General features: G+C 41.1%; 1 protein-coding gene across 1 annotated transcript in view; it reads right to left on the bottom strand.

Annotated features, from left to right (window-relative positions):
* The window catches only part of ATRN (attractin), a 173,195-nt gene that overhangs the window by 41,033 nt on the left and 117,316 nt on the right, over positions 1-14,846 (bottom strand). Inside the window, 1 exon segment of the mRNA XM_030491484.1 lies at positions 10,285-10,346. Within this exon segment, the coding sequence (XP_030347344.1) occupies positions 10,285-10,346 (62 nt within the window).

Here is a 14,846-nt window from a genome sequence, read left to right on the forward strand (position 1 = left end):
CTGTACTGGTCTGGGCTGGAAGAGACCTTAAAGCTCACCTAGTTCCAACTCCCTGCCATGGGCAGGGACACCTTCCACTAGATCACGTTGCTCAAAGCCCTTTCCATCCTGGCCATACATGTTCATACCTTCAGCTTTCCCAAAGCCCCCTCCTGCTGCATTAAGCACGATAGCAGACTATCTGTACCACCTGGAAACAGTATTTCTCTCCTGGACAAGGTCACATTTGGACTAGATGGATTTTCACTTATGCCACACATGAGTAGGCACAAGTGAATGACAGACTACCAAAGTTTTGCGTGCCCGCATTTCTCTTGGGGCTCCTGTCAGCTCCCCATAGCATGAATGCCACCACACTTGCTCAATGGCTTTGGTAAGCTTTTTTCCTCTTGTTTTAAGCTCCCTTTCCCTCCAAGAAACATAAATTCTTTCTCAGGTGCAACACGTGATTTATCTTTGAGGTCAAAAGAGGACAATGCTCCCTGAAGAGCAAAAATCCAAGATGTCTCCATGCAAACCCAGCACAGCTAAGACCATGAGCTAAAGCTTTGGTCTGCTTTGTTTTTAGAATCATTTTGACATCATTGTACAAATGGAGGGTGGAAATAAATCAAAATCTTCAAAGCAGCAGGGAAAAGCATTTCTGGCTCCTCATTTAATTGAATCAGGAAAACAACAATATACAAAACATGTGCAGGCTGCCAAAGCTCAATGCCTACAAGGCCATCACGTTCACCTCATAACTCCAGTGAGAGGATCCATCTCAGGATAAAGCATTTTAGATGTAGCTCATGGGCAACAGCTACTGCCATGGCTTATCCAAGTCTACCTCCTCAATATCCCTTTATTCAGGGAAAGGAGATGGAAGTCTAAAGAGAGGGACAGATGCTTCAACAATCTCCAGCACCTCTGTGTTATACAGACTCATTTCACATAGATTTACCTTCAAGAGGAGTTTCTCAAGTGATCAAGCATATAGATGAACCTGAGCTGTCACATCCTGTCATTGAGATCTCCACCTTTCCGTAGGTGACCCTTACAAAGACGAATATGCTCCACTCACATCTATCTATCAGACATCACCAGAAGCATACACACCAAACTGAGGATACATGTCAAAACATGCTGAATTCCTATCAGGATGGCTCCTTTTTAGGACAAATGTGACCTCAGTGAGTTGTCCATGTCAGGTATGGAGAAGCTCTTCCCTGTGAGGGTGCTGAGGCGCTGGCACAGGGTGCCCAGAGAAGCTGTGGCTGCCCCATCCCTGGCAGTGTTCAAGGCCAGGTTGGACACAGGGGCTTGGAGCAACCTGCTCTAGTGGAAGGTGTCCCTTCCAGGGGGTTGGAATTGGATGAGCTTTAAGCTCCCTTCCAACAGAAACCATGCTGTGATTCTATGACTTGAATATGGTGTCTCCCTACATATTCATTTACTCCCTCGGAGAAGAAAACTGGAGTGAAGAACTAAGAGAATCAACTTTATCCTTATATTAAATCCCCTTTCCAAAATGCAACATTGCATGAGATTGTACATGCCAGAATCTCACAGGTTTCTCTTTCCTGCCTCACTTCTGGCACCGCAGCCAAGACTTCTTGAAGAAAGCACAGTCAGGAATTAACAATTAGGGACTAATAAAAATTCCTCTTAAACCCTCACCACAGTACCCTGTATTTCAGAGGAACAGCACCATACATCTTTGTACCGTCACAAGGAGGCAGCAAATACCCACAAAAGCTATAAAATCTCTAAGGAAATACATTTCCCCCCTGCACTACCTCCCCTTGGCAGCAAAGGGAGGAATAAAAGGCAGCACAAGCTTGTTGGGCTTCAATCCATCACCTACTGGAGGAGCCCTGGGGGTAGAGCAAAGTCAAGATCTATGTGATGGCTTTACTCAGCTAAACTATCTTGAAATAAAGTAAAAAGACCTGTCCTCACATAGGCAGCTTTAAAGAAGCTTATTTTTCTCCATACTTTCTCTTGGAAAGCAACTGTGTAAATATGGAACCAGTGGAAAGAAATGGCTGCATGGAATGAATGCTGTATTGGAAAATGATGTGGAGTGAAAGTCTACGGCTGGGCAGAGTCCTGGTCAAACACCATGCTCTGTCCTGCTTTCTCCTCAACAGCCTCAGCCACCTCTGTGCCAGCTATGAATATTGACCCATTTCCAAATGGCTTTACGAAGAAACCTTCACTGCAGGACTTGCTTTACTTTCTCCTTCTGTTTCTTTCTCCTCCAAATATAACAGCCTACCAAGAGCCTCCTTCATCCCTGTTCATTAGAGTCTTCTTTCTACACCTTCCTCTATCTCAAACATTGCTTCTCCTCACACATCTCTCTGAAAAGAAGGTAAAGGAGATGGAAATGTTCTTGGGATTGTAACATCCCAGAGCAGCACTGTGAACGTGATGTACAGGTGAGGCAGCACATCTAGTAGCTGTACCTGAACTATCAACGGTTGGATTTCCATGTTGCTAAGGACAGGGATGAGTCCCATTTGAGAGCAGTTCAATATTTACAACAGAAAAAGAGGAAACCAGAGAACTCAGCCTGAAGAGAAGCTGCACGGAGACCTCAATAGCAGCCTTCCAAGTACCTGAAGGCAGCCTAGAAGGATGCCAGAGAGGGACTCTTCATCAGGGACTGCAGTAATAGGACAAGGGGTGATAAGTCGAAACTTAAACAGGGGATATTTAGGTTAGATATAAGGAAGAAATTCTTTACTGTGAGGGTGGTGAGGCACTACAGCAGGTTGCCCAAGAAGCTGTGGTTGCCCCATCCCTGGAAGTGTTCAAGACCAGGTTGGACGGGGCTTGGAGCAACCTGGTCTGAAAATCTTAAGGTCCCTTTCAACCCAAACCGTTCTGCGATTATATGATTCTATGAAACCAACTGGAAGGAAAAAGAGCCATTTATAGCCACCTAACACCCCTGGAGAGTTTTTCATCCCTTGACTCCTCTTTTGGGTTAGGTTCTACCTAACTTATAACTTGTGCCTGGCCCACACAAGTTATAAAGGTTTATGCTTACACAGCATAAATATTCTAAGACAGGAAGAAGTTCCAGTTACGTTTTATGGACAATATTCTATTTGATAAATAGCCTAAGTAATTCTTAATTATTTCTTAGATTATTTAAGCCCAGTCAACAAGCTACATGGCTATAAGTTATCTCCCCTCAGCTGGCCTCAACACGTCCATTAATTGGTAGCTGATAGACCTTCAGCTCTCTTTACACCACAGGGTATTGCCACCTTGACCAAAACCCTGAACTTTACCACCCTGTCTGGTTTTATTCTGTAATCAAAGCTCTTTTTCATAGCAGGGAGGATATTCCCTCCACTCCAGGTACCCTTAAAGCTCTTCAAACAACTACTTTTAATTTTTAAATGGCTGGAAAACTTCATCAGCACTTTGAGATGATGCGTTCTCAGGAGGAGAGAAGAGAATCCATCTGGCATATTAGGGCCCAATTATTAACCTCTCCTACAGTGTTTATCAACATCCAAATTACTTGTAAAAAATGGCAGGTTTAAATGCCAAAATATACAGCAGCTTCAGTACTAATACGCTTTAACATATATAGGTCACTTAATAATTTCAGAAAGCATTGCAATGACTACTAGAAACACATCCCAAATTATTTTGATGAATTGGGAGCTATTTAAGTGCTATTTAAAAGTAAATTTTAATATGCTGACGAGTTACAAGTCACATTTTTAAGTACTTGATGCATTAAACTTCAAAATAATTGGAGTAAGTACATAATGCAGGAGGAGTACACATGGTTTGCCTTCACTAAACAGGTATCTGCAGCCAACAGCAAACCAACAGATCTCATCTACAGATCTGACCTTCTCCTTCTGCTGAAGATAGCACCAAGGTTTAACAAGCCACAACCCACCTTATTTATAGCAGGTGACACTATTTTTCATTGCGTCTGCTGTAAGAATCTACTTCTTGGCTTGCACAACCCATCTGACACCATGTAAAATGGTGGCAGCTTCCATAAACACATGGGAGTCTTACTAGAGGTTTGAGGTCTTTTGGGAAAGCAGGTATTAATATATTTGTCTGGGGTTTTTTGTTTGTTTGGGGTATTTGAATTTGGTTTTGGTTTGCTTTTTAGGGTTCAGATTTGCAAGGTCCTTCTTGGGCATAACATCAGATAAAGAGAAAAAGTCATCTTGCAAGTCTAAAAGATAGAGCTTTAAGTAAATACACCAAAAACCATTGGACACATGATGAAACTGTAATGGAAATTCGTGCTATTTTGACCTGTGCTTTGAAGGTTTTTTCCCTTATACTATTTTCAGGCAGAAAAACAAGCTACTCCAAAGGCAGGGACATCTGAGCTGTAGCTACAATGGGACTGGGGACCAAATGTGGTGTTGGCTATGGTGACTCCTTCCATTCTTAGTTCTCCTCTTCTGTAGTCTCTCCACTAACCTGGTGATCTTGACAACTCATCAGAAATACCAATACGAATTAGAGTCAGTGGAAAGCGATGTGGCTCACCCTAAAGTGGACACTATGTCTGGTAACCAAACTGCTCTTCGGTGTCCATCAGCTGCACTGATTAGAAGAGCTTCAACACAACATAAAGAAACCTAAATTGTGTCAAAGCGATAAACTAAATCCTGCCCAATAAAGGTTTAAAAACCCAAAGTGCTTATATCACACCCCAAACCACAACATTGTCACAGGAGACTTTAGAGGCCAAAAGCATAAATGGGCACAGATAATGATGGGACTAATGAATGGAGGAGAGACCAAATGGCCTCATTGCTCTGGTCTGCATGTGACCATTGTGGAGGACAAAGTAGAGCGTGATGAGGACAACATGGAAAACAGGAAGGATGCTGAACTGTTAAACTTCTTTCTTGTTGGATATAATATATAATATACTCCAAAGCTCTTCCTTTTCCTCCAAAAGGAATTCAGACTGTATTTTAGGCATTATGTAATAATGCCATTTGTGCTGCAATAAAAAAATACTTAATAAGCAAAAGGAGTAAATAAAATACCTGCAGCACAACTCTAGATTTGAATTATTGACGCAGGTCATTCCCACTTATTGAAAACACTGGGCAAACGCTTACAGCCAAGAAAAACAATATGCAGCACATTAAATCATTTGCCTGACTTGCACATAGACAAATACTGTTCTCTCTAAAGTCTTCTGAGGAACTAGACCAATCATTTGCACCAAACTAAAATTACACCATTTGATATTCAGACCTTAGTAGAGACACAAGAGGTTTCACGTGATGAAAACACAAAACTGGCAACTTTTGTTCCATTCACGAAATATGCCCATTTCTCTAATAATCATTGCAAGACTATGACGGGACTAGAGAGAGTCAGTGATGAACACTTAGAAGGATGTTTCAAGGGCTTCTTTCAAGATATGAAAGACAAGACATACTGTAGTTGAGAAATGGGGTAAAACTACGTATGTGAGGACACAGAAGTACAGTAGAAGATATCAGCACTCTATGGTAAATCAGTTTAACTAAGCTCTAGATGAGATCCTAGAACAGAATCATAGAACCACACGATGGTTGGGTTGGAAGGGACCTTCAAGCTCATCCAGCTCCAACCCCCTGCCACAGGCAGGGACACCTTCCACTAGAGCAGGTTGCTCCAAGCCCCTGTGTCCAACCTGGCCTTGAACACTGCCAGGGATGGGGCAGCCACAGCTTCTCTGGGCACCCTGTGCCAGCGCCTCAGCACCCTCACAGGGAAGAGCTTCTGCCCAAGAGCTCATCTCAATCTCCCCTCTGGCAGGTTAAAACCATTCTCCTTTGTCCTACTGCTACAGGCCCTACTAAAAAGTCTCTCCCCATCTTTCTTACAAGCCCCCATTAAAAGCATGAGAGGCTGCAACGAGGTCTCCCTGGAGCTTTCCCCAGGCTGAAGGTGATTACATTCAACAAAACTGCAGAGAAAAACTGATTATATCCATTTACACTCTCACACCCACAAATGTCAAATCTATTGGCCAGCTGGTCTGGCCAACGTCACTTGCATCCCACACAGAGAACAATGGATCCTGGCTGACAGGTCCTCACCACATCTCCTGGCTTCTTTCCTAGAGTCAACAAACCTAATTTATAGGGTTTATAGGTCTTTTATACCCTCAATAGATTCTTCAGCAGGACCCTTTGGCTTCAGTTTTGTTCACTTCACACTTCTGACCCTTTAGGGGAGTCTGCTGGTCCATACCTCCATCTCTTCATTTTGAGTTTCTTAGGGTTGCTACCCCAGGAAAAGGAATGGCAGCAGTGACATGCTGTGACCTTGCTGCCACTATCCTAATTTTGGGGCAAGAGCTCTCCTCTTGACTAGCTGCAGGGTTACCAGCATGATCCTCAACTCTTTTACAGCCAGCTGTGTCGCCGGTTAGAATACAAGCCATGCTTTCAACTCTTGTTCTGCTGTTTCTTGTGGTGTTTACACATCCTTATTTCATTCAAACTGTTCTTAACACTCACCTCATAAATCTCTGCAGAACTGGTTAATAAAGCAGAAAAGCACAAGAAATACAGATGTATTTGGTTTTCATGATTAATAAAAAGAGGGGGGGGGAATCACTGAGCAACAACATGAGTTTAGAAGGCCTCAAGCACTTTTACATCCTCCGTATGCATAGGTGCACTAGTGAGATATACATATTATAGATAGGTGTGGGGGCATACATGGATTTTTTGCAAGATAAGGAAGCACAGATACTAATAAAAATGCTTACTAGAGACTGTCAAAATAGCTCAAACTACCTGCTGAAAGACAACAGCAAAACTACTCTACAGAGAAGAGCCACAAAGATGATCCAAGGGCTGGGCAGCATGTGAGGAAAGGCTGAGAGAGCTGGGACTGTCCAGCCTGGAGAAGAGAGGGCTCAGGGAGACCTTGTCACCATGTTCCAGTATTTAAAGGGTGGCCTACAAAGAAGATGGAGACTCCCTTTTGACAAGGAGTCCCATGGGAAAGACGAGGGGTGATGGGCACAAGGTTACTCTGAGGAGATTCTGACTGGGCACAAGAGGAAAATGTTTCACACTGAGAACAAATCAACCATTGGAAAATCCCCCCAGGGAAGTGGTGAACTCTCAGTGTTGGACACTGTTAAGATTGGGCTGGGCCATCCAGTCTAAGGTCATGCTGGTGCTTAGACAGGTTGACCAGATGATTCCTTGAGGTCCCTTCCAATCTGGGATTCTAGAATTCTATGAAAATCTGTTGTCCCGGGTTCAGCTGTAACAGTTGAACCCAGGACATCTGTATAATTAAAGAGCTACGTTATAAAAAGCAAAGAGAGGAAACAGAAAAATCCAGTTTTGCTTGCAATTCATTTAGCTCTGCAAAATGTTAACAATAATAATTGCTCCTGCAGCTCCATTATAATGCAGTATTAATGACCCATAACTGCACCGTTCTAACCCACCTTTATCCACTACATTTTCATAGCTTGAAATAAAACATTAACATGATGCAAAACAAAATACTGGTAACACACAGCCACATGCCCAGCTTTGTACTGAACACTGACTCCATAAGGAGCCCACAAGTGTAACAGCACCTCAAATATGAGGAATAGCCCACCTCTGACCCACAGTAGCCCGACTCTTCATTAAATGGAAATCAAATCCAGCAATCCTGTTTTGTCCTGCCCTGACTGATGTTGTTTAATGCATGGCCAGGTTTCCTGGCCTCTCCATCATGCTGTGTGCCTCAACCAGTCCAGCCTAGATACTCCATAAACTCAGCCGTACTGGAGTTTGGGGAATCCAGCTTGGTCTGCAGAGCCCATTGCAAGGATTGACTTGAGCTCAATCAACACCAACATCAGCAATGACACTGAAAATCTAACCCCCATGTTTCACTGCATGGTTCCCATGCAGCTCAAGGCACAGCTGTTTCTTCCAGTAGCATGGTGAAAAAGCATGTTTAGGATGGGGCTACAAATGGAGAACGTGGCCTCCAGAAGATGTAGTGCACCACAGCACCACCAGCACAGAAAAAAATCCCCCAAACTGCCTGCAGAATGGCAAAATGAAGCAAGACCCTTGAATGTGCCAACAGAAAGTCATTCTAAACATCAAATTTTCCAGAACAAACTCTCTTTTTGTGCCCATTATGGTAAATATGGAACAAGTTGCCCAGAGAGGTGGTGGATTACACCATCCCTGGAGACACTCAAGGCCAGGCTGGATGTGGTTCTGGCAACTTGATCTAGTTGAAGATGTCCCTGCTCATTGCAGGGGGCTGGACAAGATGACCTTTGTAGGTCCATTCCAACCCAAACTATTCTATGATTCCATGATTACACTCCAAGTATTGATATATATCTCAGTTTTCTAGTTAGAGGTGGTCTGTATCCCAAAGGTGGGTTTTACCAACTGTCTTTAGGCTTGCAGGAAACATTTTCGTTGCTTCTACTCAGTGTGCAAATTCTCAGCCAACTCCATCTCATTAACATCACAGGGGGCTATCAGATATTACTTATTTATGATCTAACTTGGATTTAAGTGTAATTACGAAATGCACCCTGGAGCATCAAAAAATGCCAGCGTTTCAATAGTTTCCCCTACAAACAGCAGAGATGGATCATGCTGTTCTAATACACTGCTTAATTAGGGAGTTGTAAAATAAAATACAGGAAGAGGAACTAAGCAGTAGCTACAGTTAAGGAATCAAAGCATTTTTAATACATTATAAATGCTTACTTGGAAAACAACAATAAACTCTCTTCTCCCAAATACACATTTCTTATTCCTTTGGCATATTAGGATCTTAATACTGCAACACTACTTCTCAAGGAGATCCATGATAGCAGTGATGGAGGGAAGGAAAATCACTGTTGACTACCTTCAACCTGCCTAACTGTTGGACATGTATTTTCAGCTGTATGTGCTCATGGGGATATATAATTCACCTTTCTTCTGTTTCAAACTGTGATTGTCTCCCAATACTGGAACTGGAGGAATCACTCTTATTGAAGTTTCAAACTCTCATATGCAGGTGGATCTGGGTCTGGAAAGAACTAATGGGAGGTTTTTATAGTGTGGATTGATCTTCTGCCATTAAAAAGGAATTAAGGATCCAACTGTTTCCCCATTTGTTCTCCTTATAAGCAATTACCTGCCACCAAGATTTTTAGGGAAGACCTTGACTGTGATGGATTCAGCAGAACAAATGCTTAAGTCTGATCCAGGAGTAAACATTTACTCCATATCAATGGAAGCAAAGTGGTGATCCCAGCCTGCTGTTTACCCGGGATTGTACTAAAGCACGCTCCACTCTGCAAAAGCTACATCCTAAAAACATAAAACTGATATAAACCACTTGTCTGAAGGACCCATCTGAAGCTCCTTGCTTTAACTAAATTTAGCATGGAATCTAAAGCAAGATATTATTCCCACTGTTCATTTTAAATGGGCATAATATTGCCTTCATTAAGCAGGCTGTAAGATCTGGAGTACTGTTTACTCCGTGTATATCCCTTTGAGAGACTTCCTAATGGTCAAGTATTGGTTTATATATGTGGAGTATTAACAGTTCCTAAAATAGAGGCTAACACTGTAGATTTTGAAGCCTTACAGAGATGTTCTGCTATGCTTCAGGAGATATTTAACCTCTGTTAGGGCTATACTTTGCTTGGAGGATGGAAGACAAAACGAGTACTGAAACTGCTTCTGTTGGTTCCATCTAGTATGGAATCATCCATTTGCTTCACGCTACAAATGAACTTCACATAGCTCATGAAGGATAGGAGGGTGTTTGGCTTCAATCACATTGAAATGTATGTTTGTATTTAACTTGAAATATTTTCAGAGTCCAGTTGAAAATGAAAAGGTGCTACCTAAGGAGTGTGAAACCAGCCCATGCTTAACTCTTTGCAAAATTAATTCCTTAAGTTATACTTTGTCTTTAGCAATGTATGAGTATCTGCAGTTTCTGTAAGCCACACATTACTTGTATGATGTGGTAACTCAGAAGCTGTCTTCTGTAGCATTCTAAAAGTAAGTTCTCCATTTCAAAAAGTCTCCCTCACCCCCATGCACAGCACAAGATGCATTTGCACAGATGGGCAGCCAATTTTCTTAACATATTTCCTCATTAAATACTTTACACATAGTGGAAATTGCCATTTTCTGGGCCGTGATGCAAGCAGGATGCTTAAGTAAAAATCCCATAACAACAAAAAACCAAACACCACACTCAAACCCAAACCCCAAAGAGCTTTCCTAAAGAAGAAACTTAAAGGAAAAGTACCTGAAGAACGTCACAAAGAACTGTACCAGGTCCATAAAGTTGCTGTGCTGTGAGAATGCAATCTGCAAGAGAAAAGCAAATGCTTTCAATTACTGAAAAGGAAATTCATATTTCAGATGCATTGTTGCTGGGCTGAAAAATTACAATGAAATACACCTTTACTTCAGTCAATTAACATTTCTGAATGCTGTTTGGGAATATTCTGAGGGAAAAGAAAACAAACTGTAAATTCCTATCATTTCGAAACCATATATCCAAGAAATGAGCCTAAACAAGTAACATCTCTCCCTGCAATGTCCCAGGAATAACCTTCAGTGCACATTAACTACCATAGGGGAAATAATAGCTCAAAAAGTTAGAACACAGAAGTTTCATAGAGCTAAAACCAGAGCAGCTTTAATCAGTGTATACACAGCAACCCAAAGTACAGCATTTAAAAGTTCAATACACATGCTCCCATTCAAGCAATATTCATACACTGAAATCTCCTTGAATAAGGAACTTACACCGAGAGCAGCAAAAAGGCATGAAACACAGAAGATAATAGATACTGTAAAAACAGCTATGGCATTCATCTTAACTCACTTTCCTCCAATCCACTCCAACCGCAAAGGAAAGTGGAAAACAACCGAGTATTTTGGATGAAAAACAGAGGGAAGAAGCGAACAGGAAATTGGGAGGTGGTCAGAGGCAAAGGGAAAGATTAGGGAGCCTGGTTAAAAATAACAAAGCTGAGGGAAGGCAAGCCAACAGAAAGGCAACTTCTGCAATATTAGGAATCAGAAGTTCTTTCCAGGTACCTCCTATTTCCTCTGACTATCAATCTCAGCACCACAACAGGGTATTAACTCTTTCATGAAGGAACTGAAATGCTTTCAAAACCAAACTGAAAGCTGTACTTACTGAAGCTTTCCATGGATATTAAACTCACTTAAGGCATTATTTGTTGTTCTATTTTTCCCTTAATAAACTGCATGTCATGGTACCATTAGCATAAATACAAATCCCTCCTCCCAGCAATAGTCACACTCCAAAAATCACAAATACATGCAAAATGTGTTATTGCTTGGATTTCTCTTGCTCTAGAACACCTTCTATCATCGTATTTGCATTAAATATCCACTGTCACTTGGCATAGAAGCTGACCAAAACAATTTTCTTGTAAAAATAATGAGATGCTCTAAAGTGGAAAGCATTTTACAGTGCATAACTTCTGTTTTGCTGGAAAGCAAACTCAAAACCTGCAGACCAGATGCTTGTGACCTCAGTTATTGCAGCCTACAAAAGACAAGAAAACACATAGTTTCTTGCTGATCTTTTTCTTTATAAAGTGCCTCCCAATAGCTTTCTGATTAGAAAAAGAAGAGTATGATTTCACTTTTTGTTTTAAAACTCAGCAAGATAGTTTTCTATTCACAGAACTATTCTGGTGTTTCTTTAAGGCAAAGAACATCCTTACTAAAATCACAGAATCATAAACTAGGTTGGAAAAGACCATTAAGATCATCAAGTCCAACCCTGACCCCAGCACTGCCAAGCCCACTAATATCACATCCCAAAATACAAACATATATCCGGCATATAGAAACATGGCTTGAGAATAACTATGATGCTGACTATAAAAGACGCATTTCAAAACAAGGACCTTATGATGTATCAACAGCTTATATTTAAAACTAAAAGCACAAAGAAATCATCAATAGGCCAGTCCTCTGCAGATGGACCTGTTCCTGTCATGAAAACCAAAGCTTGCTCCAAATTAGAAGAAGAAACAAGTATCTGCTCATTTGAAGAAAGGTTCTATGAAAGATTAATGAGAAAACTCATCTCTCAACTTACCAGAGAAGGGCTTCTCATTTTTTGATAATACTATTGTAGGAAATAAATAAAACAGAGAAGGAAAGCGGGGGTTTCTTCACAGAGAAGCACTATAAATGCTGTACCAGCGGTGGTGGTTCTCCCTACCTGTTGGAGCTCTTCACTTGCAAAGACCAACCAAGGATCTGTACCTCATACATGGGTTAAAAAAGAAAGAGCCTAGGTTGGTTTCTGCAATTTACTTCTCACAAGCTGAAAACACTTTATGTTATTAAACCTGACCAATCTGTGTCACAGGCAATTTAGTATCATAATTGTTAATGGTTTGCTTACTTAGAGCTTAATTTCCCCTAATATAATCTGTTCCTAGGACTTAATTAATTCAGTTACAGAGAAAGTATGGTTAGAAATAGCTGTAAGAAGTAGACGGTTCAGCCTGGATACAGGAAAAATATGGCACAAATTCCTTTGCAGTATGGATTTTAATTAAGTTTAAATGACAGTAGGAGATTCATTTACCCATTCTCCAAAAAACTCATTTTGTACCAAAGGAATAAGCAGTGTAACTGCAGGAAAACACCATGTATCTCATGCTGGGAACTGGAAGAGCCTCCACCAGGTACTGAGCGGAACTTCAGCTCAGCTGCAAAAATCAAACTGCCACTTTCACAACATCCATGTCTCAGAATCATGGAATGGTTTGGGTTAGAAGGGACCTTAAAGCTCCTCCAGTTCCAACCCCCTGCCACGGGCACGGACACCTTCCACTAGAGCAGGTTGCTCCAAGCCCCTGTGTCCAACCTGGCCTTGAACACTGCCAGGGATGGGGCAGCCACAGCTTCTCTGGGCACCCTGTGCCAGCGCCTCAGCACCTTCCTTCAAGGATGTTTTACACTGCATTCTTTGGAATAAGTGCAGCATCCTCAAGTAGGTAAGATGAAAAAACACCCAAAATTTAATTACATTAATTCCAGAGCGTATTATAAAGCTGGTGTTTATCTGATCTGAAGAAGTACCTGCAAAAGCAAACCAGCCGACCACGCTTCTTCTAATGCCACATCGTTTGAAGTTTGCCAGAAACCTGGCTGCTTTCCAGATGAACAGAAATAGCTGGCTATAGAACAGATAAAAATGTAAAGTTTTAAGCTTTACTTTCTTTATTATTTGATTAGCATAAAATATTAAGCCAAGGACAAAATTTGGCTACGTCAACATCTAAAAAATGCCCTGGTTTTGTAATCAGCACACACACATTTCAAAGGAGTTAACGGCCAAGTACTTGGCCACAAAATCTTCTGAGTAAAGGAAAAGCAATTTGAACCCAACTGACATTTCAGTAACAGTTGGTATTTCAAACTCAAAATGCTTCTGGAGTTAAAACTACAGCCTGTGACTGCTATCAGTTTTGACAAACAAATTGGGACGATTAAACACCAGGAGTTGGTTTGCATTAGCACCCGGGTTTGTGCTTCAAGAGAAAGGAAACCTGAGAATCATTCCAAGAGAATAATGTTGTACCAAAATGGGTCCAGCTGACTCAAAGTCAACTCCTTATTTTGAACCAAGTTCACTTTAAGCCTGGAAGTGCAACCATAATGTTATTTAAGCCTCAGTTCTTTTGCTTTCCACATGCTTTGAACTCATTAAAAACCACTTGAATTTCACATACCTCTAAGAAAAATTACACCAACCCAATGAGAAATGCTGTAGAAATATGGTTTTTCATTAAATACAGCAAGAAATAAATTTGAGTAACTCCTCTCACTTACCTGTAATATATATAATATATATTATTATTAATATTATATATATGCATATATATATATCACATCACAACATAACTCTTCCCACTTGTGCTGGAAGTTTCTGTTATTTTAGAGAAATAAAAGCCCAATTAGTAACTACAATGGGGATGGGGCAAATCTCTCTCCAAACCTAAATAATTTCTACTATTCTACATAATATTCTAATATTGTACATAATATTAGTACTCGTAACCTAAGCTTCTTAACTGAAGAACTCCTAATGTACTTAAGAATGGCATTTTGCTAACATATTTTGGTTTATTTTGAGGATCTAAATGCTTGAGACAACACAAATGAAGACAGAAAACAGTGTTTTTACAGCTTTTCTTTCCCTGCTGGTTCAGGATTATTTACATGCCGTATTTTTGCCTTTCTCCACTATTGTATCGAATGACTCAACTCGCATCAGTGCTGCCTTTCTTCTCAAATCCCACTTTCTATTAGGGATGAGGAAAAGGGAAATTGGAAATGATATTTTCAACAGGACACACTCCTAGAATAGAATTATGAAGGAGAGAAAAATAGAAGTCTAATTAAGGTATGAAACCAGAGAAGCACAACAGAGAAGGCACAACGTGAAGCAGACCAGAGAGCTTGGTGCTTGCTGTGCATTCAGGAGATATCAAAAGGTCCCTCCTGCTACATCCATTAACCTCAGCTAGCAGGTGGGACGATACTACAGCACTCGTGTTTTGAATATCTACAGGACCACACAGCACTGAAAGCACAGGAATTCAGGGATTTGAGGCTGCTTTGCTTTCATGTGAATACAGCCCCAGTGCCAAAGTTAATGAATGAAGAAGTAGCATGTAAGAGTGAAAGCCTGGGAGCTCTGTGGGCTCCCAAAGAGGTAAAGCCAACAGCCAAACAAGCTGCAGATGACATGTATGTACATCTTCTTCTATTTCTTCCCCGGCATCTCCACTGCCTCTTCTTTTT

The sequence above is a fragment of the Strigops habroptila genome, chromosome 7, assembly GCF_004027225.2.
Source record: "Strigops habroptila isolate Jane chromosome 7, bStrHab1.2.pri, whole genome shotgun sequence".
Lineage (NCBI taxonomy): Eukaryota > Metazoa > Chordata > Aves > Psittaciformes > Psittacidae > Strigops > Strigops habroptila.